At 40.7% G+C, this 14528-nt stretch overlaps 2 protein-coding genes and 1 long non-coding RNA gene across 3 annotated transcripts in view; all 3 read right to left on the bottom strand.

The window, feature by feature from the left end:
• Positions 1–14528, bottom strand: part of LOC132843573 (histone H2AX-like) — a 264980-nt gene that overhangs the window by 71339 nt on the left and 179113 nt on the right. The gene's annotated exons all lie outside the window — the stretch shown is intronic.
• On the bottom strand, positions 4391–7897 carry LOC132843588 (uncharacterized). The gene is made up of 2 exons (XR_009648137.1): positions 7655–7897; positions 4391–4484 (listed from the first exon to the last, which is right to left on the bottom strand). It is a non-coding gene; the product is annotated as an uncharacterized LOC132843588 (long non-coding RNA).
• Positions 12645–14528, bottom strand: part of LOC132842104 (cilia- and flagella-associated protein 58-like) — a 139584-nt gene continuing 137700 nt past the window's right edge. Inside the window, exon 19 of the mRNA XM_060864776.1 lies at positions 12645–12865. Within this exon, the coding sequence (XP_060720759.1) occupies positions 12645–12865 (221 nt within the window). The remainder of the gene's footprint in view (positions 12866–14528) is intronic.

The following is a 14528-nucleotide window of genomic DNA, read 5'->3' as shown; positions in this document are numbered from 1 at the left end:
TGAGGACATTTCAAAATGTCTTCAAAATGAAACCTTCGGAGTCCACCACCGTTTTTTCCAGGACAATGATCCGAAGCACACTGCTGCAAGCAGAGTCATTGCTGCAGAGGGTATTAACTGGGTAAAGACTCCACCAGAATCCCCAGATATGAATCCCATTGAGATGGTGTGGCATGCTTTGAAAGATTATATTCGGAAAGAAGCAAAACCAACCTCAAAATCTGAGTTAATTGCTGCCATTTCCACAAATTCGGGTTTGAGGAACTTACAGAAAAGGCATGCAACAAGTACATCAACAGATTGTTTAAAGTTCTTCCAGTTGTAGTGAAGAGTCATGGTGGACATACTGGAATGTAGCTGTACAGTATTTTTAATACTTTAATAGTATGTCTACTTGTATGACCATTTTCAACAAATAAAAGCTTTTTAATTGTTATTTTTGTTGTATTTTGGTAGCCTATTAGATTAGATTACATGCCAGGAAAAAGGAATTATGTCTTTCCATTTATTGCTGTAAATTTAAGTTGGTTATATCAACATATGTCAAATTAAGTTATGCGATATCGACCCATTTTTTATGTTATAAACATTAATCTGAAATACCCTTTAAGTTATGCAGGAAATAGCATTTAAACAAAGTAACTGCAATCACCCCACAACATGGTGAAAACAGGAAAAAACTGTTTTCTTTTGAATCCCTGAGAGGAGATCGATTAGTATTGGGGGTTGTGTCAGTGGTCTATCAAGGCTAAATGTTATGAAGCAGCTAAAATAAAGACTGGGGAGACATAAATAATGCATATTTTATTTTTTATAAATAATGCATACTTATTTTTGTAATAATTCACATTTTATTTTACACGTGCACACATGGACATGAGGGTGATGCAGTTTTTTTTTGTTTTTTTTTAATAAATGAATATATTACGAGTGTAGGGGCATCTGTATTCGGCCTGAACGTAATGAAACAGGCGTATTGTTTACATGCCATTCAAAAGCTTATCACTCTCACGTTACATTGATCTCATGTGTCAATCAATCTGCACCGCGCAGGTTGCTAATCTCTCTATTGTGATATGCCTCAATGGCAAATAATCAGACAAAAATGCTAAATTAGTACATAACTACATAAGAACAACCTCTATATTGCGATATGCTCAATGCAAATAATCAGATTAAAAATCGTGTTAATCAGTGTTTATTGTTCAGAGAACATGAACTGGAGCTTATTTTTAATAAAAAATACCTCAGCATCACATATTGTATTTAGATAACATTGTATTTTATAACATATATAAATAATGACTTAAACACTATATAGAAAACTAAAACAGATTTATTGACTGATAACACTTTACAGATCTTACAACACACACTGAAAAAAATGATTCATTCAATTTACTCAAATATTTTAAGGTAAGTGGTCGCAATCAATTTATTTAAGCTACATTTAAACAAAAAAATTATAAAAAACTTTTTTTAAACAAATTGATTTGTTTAAATGTAGCTTAAATAAATTAGCTTATTATTCAGGGGGGGCATGGTGGCTTAGTGGTTAGCACGTTCACCTCACACCTCCAGGGTTTGGGGTTTGATTCCCACCTCCGCCTTGTGTGTGGAGTTTGCATGTTCTCCCTGTGCCTCGGGGGTTTCCTCCTGGTACTCCAGTTTCCTCCCCTGGTCCAAAGACATGCATGGTAGGTTGATTGGCATCTCTGGAAAATTGTCCGTAGTGTGTGATTGTGTGAGTGAATGAGAGTGTGTGTGTGCCCTGCGATGGGTTGGCACTCCGTCCAGGGTGTATCCTGCCTTGATGCCCGATGACGCCTGAGATAGGCACAGGCTCCCCGTGACCCGAGGTAGTTCGGTTAAGCGGTAGAAAATGAGTGAGTGAGTGAGCTTATTATTCATATATAATAAGAATAACAATATGATACATTTATATTGCGCTCAAAATGCTTTAGATATGGAATGAGGGATTTCATTCAGGATGAGCTGTTTGCCATATCCTCTACTACACCATAATATATAAAAAACAAACCACTAATTACACCAAATAACACTCTTTATAAAAGCGATTTGGAAATACAAAGCAAACTATTTGCTGCAATACTGATAAACTATTGCTAATAACCGCAAAGTTGGCACCAAGATCTTATTTGTTTTTACCATCAACAAACCAATAGAAGCATTTTTTCATAACACACCGCACATCACCTGAGAAAACCAAAGTTGCATCGAGTGGTACCAAAAAGTCAGCCGTGACAGCGGAGATAGTCGCACGACTCAGTTATACATCACATCTCTCAAGTGCACAGAAAAAATAAGACAGATGATGCGCGTTTGAGTCGGATTTGGATGAATAATATGTGACTGTTTATGTAACCGGCAAAAGAACATAACACATATTGTCGACTCGTCAGCCTACATGAAACACGACTGCCCTCTACAGGTTTTGTATTTCCTGCGCCGAACATTTGACCCCCCTTCAATAGACTGCCCCAGAATGCGGGAAGTCCTTGCGGCATTCTTCTCTCCGAGACGCGCATTTTTAAAGGCCACATCTGTACAACAGAGGTCTGGGGTCCCACTTAACGCCCTTAAATTCACCTGTTTGACTTGTACACACTTTCAATCCATTTGGGGTGCTAATTAGGTTTATTCCCAATTTGCAAATCAAATCCCTGCCCAGCAGATTAATAGGGCAGCATTCAGATACCAGGAAAGAAAATGTGAATGGCTGTTGGTTAACCCCAACAGACCTTAATGTTTCACGCGGATAATGTTGATTTGCAGCCGTAATTCAAAAAGTAAGCTCATAATGTACCACTGTAAAAATTATATAAAATAAATATCTCTAAAATAAATGATTTTAGAGATATTTCTATAAATATCTCTAAAATTAATGATTAAAGTAACTTAATAAAATCTCTTAATATCACTTATGTTATGTTATGCCTAACTTGCACTGTGATTTCCTTTATATTTTACATTGCTATTATTTGAGTAAATGTAGGCAACATATAATAATAATAATAATCATAATAAGAAGAAGAACAAGACTTTTTTTACAACAAGACTCTTCTCTGTTACTTCAAGACTCTTCTCTGTTACTACAAGACTCTTCTCTGTTCTGGCACCAAGGTGGTGGAAGGAACTTCCCCTAGAGCAGAGGTCACTAACAGGCGGACCGCGGTCCGTGTCCGGACCCAGAAGCTGTCCAATACGAACGCGGACCTACAGCCAAAACAAAAGGTTCTGATTCAAAACTTGACGGGGCGCTGCTATTTTAATCGGTGCAGCTTTTGCAATCTTTACAGTAGTGGTAGTGGAAATGCACAGACCAATTTTATGCGAGTTAAGCCATCCCACATGATATCCCACATAAGCCATACCACTCAGCCAATAAAGTCTGTGCATTCCTGAAGTAAACACTGCGACTCAACAGTGCAAGACAGATGAGAGAGAATTAGAGTAAAGTTACACATGAAAGAAAGATAGCGATACATGTAGAAAACAAAGGGAGAGAAACGGACGAGTGAGACGGAGAAAGGGAGAGAAACAGACGAGTGAGACAGAGAAAAGGAGAGAAACAGACAAGTGAGACGGAGACTGATTTCTGTTCACACTTCACACTTCCCACTTCACCAGTGTCTCATATTAAAAGTGTCAATGTGAAACACCATTATGAGACAAAACACAAAGGTTTTGAACAAACATATCCACTCAAATCTGAAGACAGCTTCCCTGAGACAGCTTTCCCAGGTCTGGGGAAAGTAGCCCTATACATCCTGACCATGTTTGGCTCTACATACAACTGCAAGGCAGCTTTCTCTACAATGAACATAATACAAACTAAATATTGTTCCAGGGTCACTAATGAGCACCTCCACATGTGTATGAGAGCGGTCCTGACTCCATTCAACCCCAGGTTTAACATCCTGCCAAGCCAAGCACTTTATTTAAACATACATATCTACAATCATACATATGTTCAGTTCTACGTTACGGGACAATTCAATTCAATTCAATTCAAGTTTATTTGTATAGCACTTTTTACAATGGACATTGTCACAAAGCAGCTTTACAGAACATAAACATAAAACAAAAGATAAACATAAGGAGAAGTATAAAGAATTAATATAATAAAAATTCAAGATATATACAGTTCACAGTGTGTATGTATGTATGTATGTGTGTATGTGTATTTGTCCCCAATGAGCAAGTCTGAGGGCTCAGGCAACAGTGGCAAGGAAAAACTCCCTTAGATTGGTAAAGGAAGAAACCTTGAGAGGAACCAGACTCAAGGGGAACCCATCCTCATATGGGTGACACTAGATGGTGTGGTTACAAATATACAAGTATCACAGAGTCCAACTGGAGCCGGGAGATCTGTAGATGTCTCAGGGTTCTCACAGAGTCAGCCTTGTCTCAGTGGAGGTCCAGAAATTTCAACGCACGGAAGACGATCTTAGCATGGGTGTCTCAGCATGGGTAGAAAAAGAGAAGAGAAGAGCAGTGCAGAGGGATTAACATATCTGCTGTTCATAAGAATGTGCAAGTCTAGTGTGATAGTGCACAATATTTATGGGATGTATTATGTCTACGCCTGACTAAAGAGATGAGTTTTCAATCTACATTTAAACTGTGAAAGTGTGTCTGAGCCCCGAACACTATCAGGAAGACTATTCCAAAGTTTGGGAGCTAAATAAGAGAACGCTCTTCCGCCTTTAGTAGACTTAGATATTCTGGGGACTACCAGGAGTCCTGAGTTTTGTGATCTCAGAGAGCGTGAAGGATTGTAACGTGTTAGAAGACTAGTTAGATACATGGGAGCTAAACCATTAAGAGCCTTGTACGTAAGTAGCAGCAGTTTGTAATCAATTCTAAGCTTAACAGGTAGCCAGTGTAGAGATGATAAAATTGGGGTTATATGGTCATACTTTCTTGTCCTAGTGAGAACTCTGGCCGCTGCATTTTGGACTAACTGTAGCCTATTTATTAAAGATGCAGGACAACCACCTAGTAATGCATTACAATAGTCCAGTCTAGAGGTCATGAAAGTGTGAACTAGCTTCTCAGCATCAGATACAGACAGGATGTTTCTCAGCTTGGCAATATTTCTGAGGTGGAAGAAGGCTGTTTTTGTGGTTTGGGCGACGTGATTTTCAAAAGACAAGTTACTGTCTAATATAACACCCAGGTCTTTCACTGTCGAGCTACTAGTAACAGTACATCCCTCTAAATGGAAATTAAGTTGTGAGAGTTTCTGTGTACTAGTTTTTGGGCCTATAAGTAGTGTTTCTGTCTTATCAGAGTTTAACAACAGAAAGTTACAGCTCATCCAGTCTTTTATCTCTCTAAGGCATTGAGTTAATTTCGACAATTTAGTTATTTCATCTGGTTTTGAGGAGATGTATAACTGTGTGTCGTCGGCATAGCAATGGAAGCTAATCCCATGTCTTCTAATAATGTTCCCTAATGGAAGCATGTATATCGAGAAAAGCAGAGGTCCTAGAACTGATCCTTGAGGGACCCCATAATTAACTGGTAATAAGCTGGAGGATTCACCATTTAATTCTACAAAATGGTATCGATCAGACAGGTAGGATCTAAACCAACTTAAAGCCTGTCCATGAATACCTGTGTAATTTTGTAAGCGATCTAGGAGAATGTTGTGATCTATAGTGTCGAATGCAGCACTAAGGTCAAGTAGAACTAATAGTGACATACAGTCTTTGTCCGAAGCTAAGAACAAGTCGTTTGTAACTTTAACAAGTGCAGTTTCTGTGCTATGATGGGGCCTGAAACCTGACTGAAACTTTTCGAGGATATTGTTCTCCTGTAAGAAGGAGCTCAGTTGAACAGACACAACCTTTTCTAGTATTTTAGACATAAACGGAAGGTGTGAAATCGGTCTGTAATTTGAAAGTCCATTAGGATCTAAATTAGGTTTCTTAATGAGTGGCCTAATAACTGCCAACTTGAAGGATTTAGGGACGTGACCTAAAGATAACGAGGAGTTAATAATATTAAGAAGAGGCTCACCGGCTTTATGTAACACTTCTTTCAGTAGTTTAGTTGGAATGGGGTCTAGTGAACAAGTTGTTGATTTAGCTGTAGTAATAAGTTTAACTAACTCTTCCTGACCTGTACTTGTAAAGCAATGTAGTTGTGTGTTTAGAACCTTAGGTGAGACCGGGATGCTAGTTGCTCTTATGTGTTGAGCGTCACCTATTTTATTCCTGATACTTTCGATTTTATCAGTGAAGAATCTCATAAAATCGTCACTACTGAACTGTGATGGAATTGTGTGTTCAGATTTTTGGTTTTTTGTTAGTCTAGCTACTGTGCTAAATAAAAACCTGGGATTGTTCTGGTTATTTTCTATGAGTTTGCTCAGGTGCTCAGCCCTGGCTGCTTTTAGAGCCTGTCTATAGCTGGACATACTTTCCTTATATGCAATTCTAAAAACCTCTAATTTAGTTTTTCTCCACTTTCGCTCGAGGTTACGGGTCTCTCTCTTGAGGGTGTGAGTATGACTATTATACCATGGTGCAAGCGTTTTATCTCTAACCTTCTGTAATCTGATTGGGGCAACAGTGTCTAGTGTGCTAGTGAATATAGCGCCTATGCTGTTAGTAATTTCATCTAGGTCGTCTGTGTTTAAGGGTGCAGTAAGAAGTCCAGACAGATCAGGCAGGTTATTTGTGAATCTGTCTTTAGTGGTCGGAATAATAGTTCTACCGAGACGATAACGTGGTGAAACGCAGTTAGCCTGTTCTACAGGTAGTGTGTACATTATGAGATAATGGTCTGTGATATCATCACTTTGAGGAATGATATCTATATCAGTGACATCTATTCTGTGTGATATTATTAAATCTAGTGTATGATTACGACGGTGAGTTGCTCTAGTGACGTTTTGTTTGAGCCCAAGTGAGTTTAGTAAGTCCATGAATGTGAGTCCTAGCGCATCATTTGTGTCGTCAACATGAATGTTAAAATCTCCTACAATTAATGCTTTATCAAAGCTAACCAGTAGGTCAGAAAGAAAATCTGTGAATTCTCTAAGAAAATCGGTGTAGGGCCCTGGTGGTCTATACACGGTCGCTAGCGCAAGAGACATCAGGGATTTTTGTTTCGTGTGCGTGTGCGATAGTGTAACATTAAGGACAAGCACTTCAAAAGACTTAAATCTATACTGTGTTCTCTGGGTAACAGTAAGGCAATCGTTAAAGATAGTGGCGACACCACCTCCACGACCAGTCTGTCGAGGCTCGTGCTTATAGATATAACCTGATGGTGTAGACTCATTTAGACCGATGTAGTCATTTGGTTTAATCCAGGTTTCGGTGAGGCATAATGCAGTAAGGCTATTGTCTGAGATTATTTCATTTATGATAAGTGCTTTGGGTGTAAGTGATCTAATGTTCAGAAGCCCAAATTTTAGGAACTGTTTTTGTTTGTTTCTTTGGCATTTTTCTGGTCTAATTACAGTAAGATTATTTCGAGAACGTCTTACATAATTACTTTTTAATCTCACTGCTCGGGGAACAGACACAGTTTCTATGGGGAGAGGTATGTGTGCATTTGTATCGATGTGTTGAGGTGAAGGATGGCTATTGAAATTTTAATTTAAGGCGTAGTTTACCAGTCAGAAGGTGTGCAGCGCCCTGGAGATGTGGTCCGAGAGGATCTCCGCTCCAACTCTGCTGGGGTGCAGGCCGTCAGCGCGGAACAGCCTAGGACGCTCCCAGAAAACATTCCAGTTATCAATAAAGTGTAGATTCTGAGCCGGACACCATGACTGAAGCCATTCATTAAAAGCAAAAAGTCTACTAAACCTTTCAATTCCTCGCTGGTACGTTGGAAGTGGTCCGGACACGATGATCCTCGCCGTTGGCGCTGTGCTGCGAACCGTCTCCACCAGGGTCTTGAAGTCTCTCTTCAGGATCTCCGACTGCCTCAGGCTGGTGTCGTTCGAGCCGGCGTGAAGAACCACAGCTCCGGTGTTTCTGCTCACGACCCTAGGTACCTGTGCAGCGACATCAAGAACACGGGCACCAGGTAAGCAGTGAGTGCGAGCCTTACCTTTAGCCACAGTAGCACGGACGTGGCGGACGATGGAGTCTCCGATGATCACAGTGTCGCGGTCCGTCTCACGAAGGGGGGCGAAGCGGTTCCGGGTGGGGATCTCGAAGACCGGCGGTGGTGGAGGGGGAGAGGTCCTCGACCGGGGCCCGGCACGTGTCCTCCGCTGCTGCACCCAGGATCCGCGGTGCCCCGGCGCTGGAGTGAACTGCCCCTGGCCAGGCCACTTCCTGGGTGCGTTGGGCCTGGACAGAGAAACACACGGAGTAGAGGTGGAAGGAGTAGTGATTAAATGCCGGGAGTTTACCTGAGACCGGGGGGCTTCCAGCGCTGCTTTCCGCTCCCGCAGCTCGGCCTGCTTCACCTGTAGGTCGCGGATCTGCTTCTCCACAGCCTCCAGCTCCAGTTCCACCGAGTGCAGCTCGAACGTGTCCTCACCTGCACTCAAAGGCAGAGACGTAACCGACATGGTGTTATATAGTAAGAGCAACAGAGATAATTGATGTAAAAGGTGTACTAGCGGTACTCGGCTAACAGGCTAGTTATGCTAGCCGGCTAGAGGCGGACGCTGGGAAAACAAATAAATAGGATGTAACGATATCGAAATGTATATCGCGCGATTATTCTAGGTTTTAAGAAGTATTTGCAGATGGGAGACTTAGAGTTAGTGTGTAGTGTGTACTAGCAGAAGCGGGCTAATAGGCTAGCGGTGCTAACCAGCTAGCAGCGGGCACTGGGAAAACAAATTAATAAAGATGTCAAAGGGTAAGGAGTTAGAGTTTAGCTCAAGATAAATCGCAATTGAGTAAAGATACTCAGCCAAGCAAACAAATGAAAGCGAGAGCTCCAAATCCGCTGCTGCTGCTGAAAACGCTGCTGCTGCTGAAAACGCTGCTGCTGCTGAAAACAATAAATATTATCAAAATGTTTTTGAATTGTACTGAATTTATTTGATTTGACAGTCAGGTATTGATTGCTTGCAGATGTTGATACAACTACTAGGCTACTTAAATATATATCACACTAACTAGTGAGACATTATGATCTTCCAGACCTTTGCTTCAAGAAATTTTCTCTTACTGGACCTCTTTAAATTTTAGTTGAATACGTCTGCCCTAGAGGTCCGGACAGCTGAGTCACTGGCTATTTTCAAGCGGCAGTTGAAGACCTACATATTCAGGAAACACTTCAACTAGCACTTCTTTCCTTATCTTTTGCATTTAAAAAAAAAAAAAAAACACAACCTTTGACACTTTCATTGTAACTTTGAACAATGTTTTAAACTCATGGTATCTTAAGTATGTAACTTAGTGAGCCAGCATTAATGTATTCAGTGTTAGAGATTTAAGCACTTATGTTTGTCGCTCTGGATAAGGGTGTCTGCCAAATGCTGTAAATGTAAATGTAGAACAAATGTTAATTTAAAAAATCCCATAGCCAACGGTGTATCATACATGTTTATAATTATATTTTATTGTGGATGTTTTCTCACAATTCTGATGTAATGTGAAGTAAAATAAAAAAATCTAAAATTTTTAAATGTAAATTAATAATATAAACATATTATACAATCTTAAAAACCTTTGAGTGTTTAAGAGAAACAGTGTTCTTATGCACCCCCTGGTGGAAATTCTGTGAAGCGAAACACATTAAGGTGATTGCTAAGATAGCCCCCCAAACAGAAGTGCAGAAAGCTGTGGTACGCTGTGGCACGAATTGCCAAATGCCGCGGTAGAAGACGCGCATTCTTAAAGGCCACATCTGTAGGGAAATGGACATTAAAGTGTGTTGAAGCTGGTGATTGGAAGCCCAGTTCAGATCCCACAGTGTTGTACAGTGAGAAAACTAGAGCTTATTGCATGTCCTTGAATTGGATGGCTTTTGTTGACAAAACAGTTGAGATAATGCCACAGGCAGACACAGATGTACTGAAAACAATGTGGCAGATGACACACATTTCTGGGGAAGACCCCTGATTACAAGCAGTTCCCAGAGAACTTTGGGCAACAGGGAAATATGATGTAGGTCTAATCAAAAATTGTGCACCTGTGCAGATAACACCTAAATCAGATTACAGACCTTGCAAAACACAGTACCCCTTAAAGCCATCAAGGTCATCAAGGGTATCACACCGGTATTTAATTCACTGCGGGAGGCTGGTGTGATCGTGATATGTGAAAACTCTCCAGTGAGAACACCTATCTTTCCTGTGAAAATAAATTAGCCCTCTGGGAGAACCAGAGGAGTGGTGCTTTGTCCAAGATTTGCAAGTAGTGAATGATGCAGTAATTTCAAGAGCTCCAAATGTGCCAAACCCTTACACAATCTTGTCTCAGATTCCACCAGACAGCAAGTGGTTTTCTGTAGTAGACATAGCTAATGCTTTTTTCAGTGTACACTTCATCCAGACAGCCAGTTTTGGTTTGCATTTTCCTTCAGTGGAAAACCGTACACTTTTACCAAATTGTGTCAGGGGTATTGTGAATCTCCTACTATCTACAATGAAGCGAATAAGAACAGTCTAGAATCTCTGACTCTGACCCCAGGGTCAGCAATTCTTCAATACATGTACGACTGCATGATTGCAGCGCCATCCAAAGACCAATGTGAAAAAGACACTGTTGCGTTGCTTTGTCATCTAGCAAAGGAAGGTCACAAGGTGAGTTTATCAAAGCTGCAGTTTGTACAACAAGTAAAATTCTTGGGGCATCTGATATCAGAACAAGGCAAAACTATTAAGCAGAACAGAGATGCAGCAATCCAAAACATCCCAAAGCCTAACACAAAGATACAATTGATGTCATTTTTAGGCATGTGTTCTTATTGCAGGACCTTCATTCCCAACTATGCAGTATTCGAAGCGCCCTTGAGCGCAATCGTTCATGTCAAAGGCCTACAGGCCCACAGTACACTGATTTGGACACCAGATGCAGCACGATGGCTGAGATATCACACTATTTTGCTTGACATGCCAAATGTGAAAGTAAAACGCTGTACTATACTAAACCCTGTGACTCTTCTCCCTACAGAAGCAGATGGAGAACCACACAATTGTGTTGCAGTTGTAAATGACATTTGCAGTCCTAGGTCTGATTTGCAGGAGACGCCGTTGCAGAATCCAGATCTTGAGCTTTTTGTGGATGGATCAGCCTTCAGAGATCAGAAAACAGGCCGCAACTGCATGGGGTATGCAGTAGTTACACAACACGAAACACTTAAAGCAGAATCATTACCAGAGCATCTCTCTGCACAGGCAGCCTAGTTGGTTGCTTTAACAGCAGCTTGCAAATTGGCAAAAGACAAGACTGTCACCATTTATACTGACAGTAGGTATGCATTTGGAGTAGTTCATGATTTTGGTACTTTGTGGAAACACAGAGGTTTCCTGACTTCATCAGGTAAAACGATCACGCACAATGGCCTGATTTCTGAGCTCCTGGATGCAATCCAACTTCCAAAATCCATTGCTGTATGTAAGTGTGAAGCAAAAATTTCTGTGAATGCCGAAACTTTGTGTATGTTGAAAATATGTACTCCCACAGCTGATCTCAAAGATCTTCAGTCACAATCTACAGCGGAAGAGAGAGCCACTTGGAGGAAAGCAGGAGGTGTGGTAAGAGATGGGGTTTGGTACGGCCCAGATGACAAACCATTCCTGCCAAAGAAACTGTTTCCATTCTATGTTAAATTGGCGCATGGGCAAGACCATGCGTCAAAAGGGGGATGTATAACAGTGTCTCCAGATACTGGCACACTAAGGGCTTTGCTAACTATTCCCAGAAATTCTGTGAAAAGTGTATACTGTGTGCAACAAACAATACTGGCTGAGGTGTTAAAGTCTCCCAAAGCGCCCATCCTCCACCACAGCGACCATTTGAACACCTACAGATGGTTTACATTGAACTGACACCCAGCAAAGGGAAAAAATACTGTCTGGTGATAGTGGATATGTTCTCTAAGTGGGTGGAAGCTTTCCCCACTTCCAAACAGGATGCAAGTGCGTTAGCTAAAGCACTCCTGTCTGAAATTATCCCTCGTTGGGGAATCCCTGACAAAATCAGTAGTGACAATGGAACTCCCTTTGTAAACCAAGCACTTCGACGGGTGGGAGAGTACTTGGGTATAGATCTCAGACAACACTGTGCATACCACCCTGCCAGCGGAGGGGCAGTAGAGCGAGAGAATGGCCCTCCCAATCGTGTTATTATACATGAGAACAAGAACCAGGGGGAGAGTGAATTTAAGCCCGTTTGAGATACTGTTTGGCAGACCCCCAAATACAGGAATTGAGCCTAGACACACACCCAGATTAACCACAAGCCAGTGTGTTATTGTGCAAACTTGTCCTCTATTTTGTCTCAAATCCATAAGCAGTTGAAGGAAGCACTGCCCAAGGTGACGCAAACAGATCTGCACAATCTCAAACCAGGTGACTGGGTGGTGGTGAAGGATTTCAGGAGGAAAAGCTGGAGAGCCAGGCGGTGGCTGGGACCATTTCAGGTACTTCTGACCATGCAGACTGCGGTGAAGGTTGCAGACGTGGATTAACGTTAACCACTGTAAGCAGGTCCCTGAGCCAAAGGAGAAACCAGCAACTGACAACTGTTAAGAAGAACGAAAGGGAGCATCAGGGCACATGGTGACGTGCTAGTAACCTCTCCCATGAGCTCCAACTGACTCTCTACGAAGCGTAAAGTGTCTGAGTCAGAAGAAAACAGAAGAAACACCGGTATAACACCTGCTCTCCAACACTGAGAAGAAGCAGCGTCATCTGAAAAGAGTAACATCGACACACGCACACAAATGTGAACACAAATGTTAATGAAATTAAACTAAGTGACAGAGGTAAATGTGACACTTTCGATAGTAGACGATAGTAGACGGCTATACAGTATTACATACTGACTACGACCCCAGACTGACATACACACACACAAACACATACACTATTTCATTGAATTTGGCCAGACTGATCCGGAAACAGACAAAGATGAATACGGACAGTAGAGACTTTTGACTTGTAGAAAAGTTACAATGAGATAGATGTTTAATGCTTTGCCTTTAACTGCATTTCTGTTTGGGTTCTGTCCCCACAAAAACAGCATATTGTCCACTGAAGTTCATGTATTTTATGATGCGTTCATGAAAACCTTACAAGGGAAATGATATGCTTATGTGAGATTATACATGATTAAACTTAGCCTAAGCCATATGAGAATATACTCATAACTGATTAAGTGATACTGATTAAGCAAATGATGGATCAAGTAGTTGATTATTAGTAATAGCATATATTATTTAGAGTCTAGATTTGGTTACAGATTAATGATTATTGAAATTTTGGGACAAAAGAGGGGAATTGTGGTGGAAATTTCTAGTCTTAAGATGTTCACAAGGCTTTGTCCTTCTATGCTTGTACCCTGTGTGCGTCATGACCAGAGACTGACATTGTCATCAGTAGGTTTTGTTAAGATTATGACAAGGGCAGTAGGGACTGGGGACGAGTTGTCCATAAACAGTAGGTCCTCTAGAAGACCTTGGCATGGTCAGATTAGCTTGGTCAGGAGATGTATGTGGTAATTTTGAGCCAATGATTGATGATGTTTTGCTTTTACATATCTTCTGTTTTCTTGAGTTCTGTCTATAAAATCTTGATGTAATCAATGATTGTGGCCCTTCATTTCTCATTATACATGTGCAGTGTTGGGTCCTGCTGCTCAGCTGAGCACAATAAATTGTGTAACCTTTTTATTCTTGCCCGTGTCTACCAGTGTTATACTTTATTCTTTAAATCTCTCTAACCTCAGAACTTCCACAACAAGGTAACGTGACTATTGCAGGACATTGACTATGGTAACGTGACTATTGCAGGTGAGCTGGATTAAACTCTCAGGACAGGTGAGAAAGATTCGTTTTATTCGCTGCTTTGAAAATATTGTTGGAATCACAAAAACAAACTGTGTTCATGTAACTCAGTCAAACATGTGGAACCGATATCATTTACACTGAGTAAATTGATCAAGATTTGTGTTTTCTATTAATAATGTGTGCTTTTTTCTGTGCACTAGAAAAATTTCAGTAAAAGCCTACACATACTGTATAAGTCAGTTTTAACTTTAAAGTGTATACCTGTAACTCACATGAAGCTCTCCACATCAATTCCTGATAAAATACATTTTCAAAGAATAAGTCTTTCTGTAAATAGTGTATTTCAATTCATTTTTCATCGTGTCAGGTCGAGGATCTAGGATGCTGTAGTAAGTTTTAGCTTATTTTACTTTTATAGTTTCTTATATAGTTATCTGGCTACATCCTGAATATAGCTGCCAATGTCTGATTAGATTAGGTGTTTTTAAAGCTTCTGTGTTTTAGCATTAGATATCCAACTGAGGCACAGCAGTCACAGGTGCATTTCACTTGACTGAATGGTTGAG

This window comes from Tachysurus vachellii, chromosome 3, assembly GCF_030014155.1.
Source record: "Tachysurus vachellii isolate PV-2020 chromosome 3, HZAU_Pvac_v1, whole genome shotgun sequence".
In the NCBI taxonomy this organism is placed as follows: Eukaryota; Metazoa; Chordata; class Actinopteri; order Siluriformes; family Bagridae; genus Tachysurus; species Tachysurus vachellii.
The sequence above is the reverse complement of the archived record's forward strand: the minus strand, read 5'-3'. Positions and strand labels throughout refer to the sequence as shown.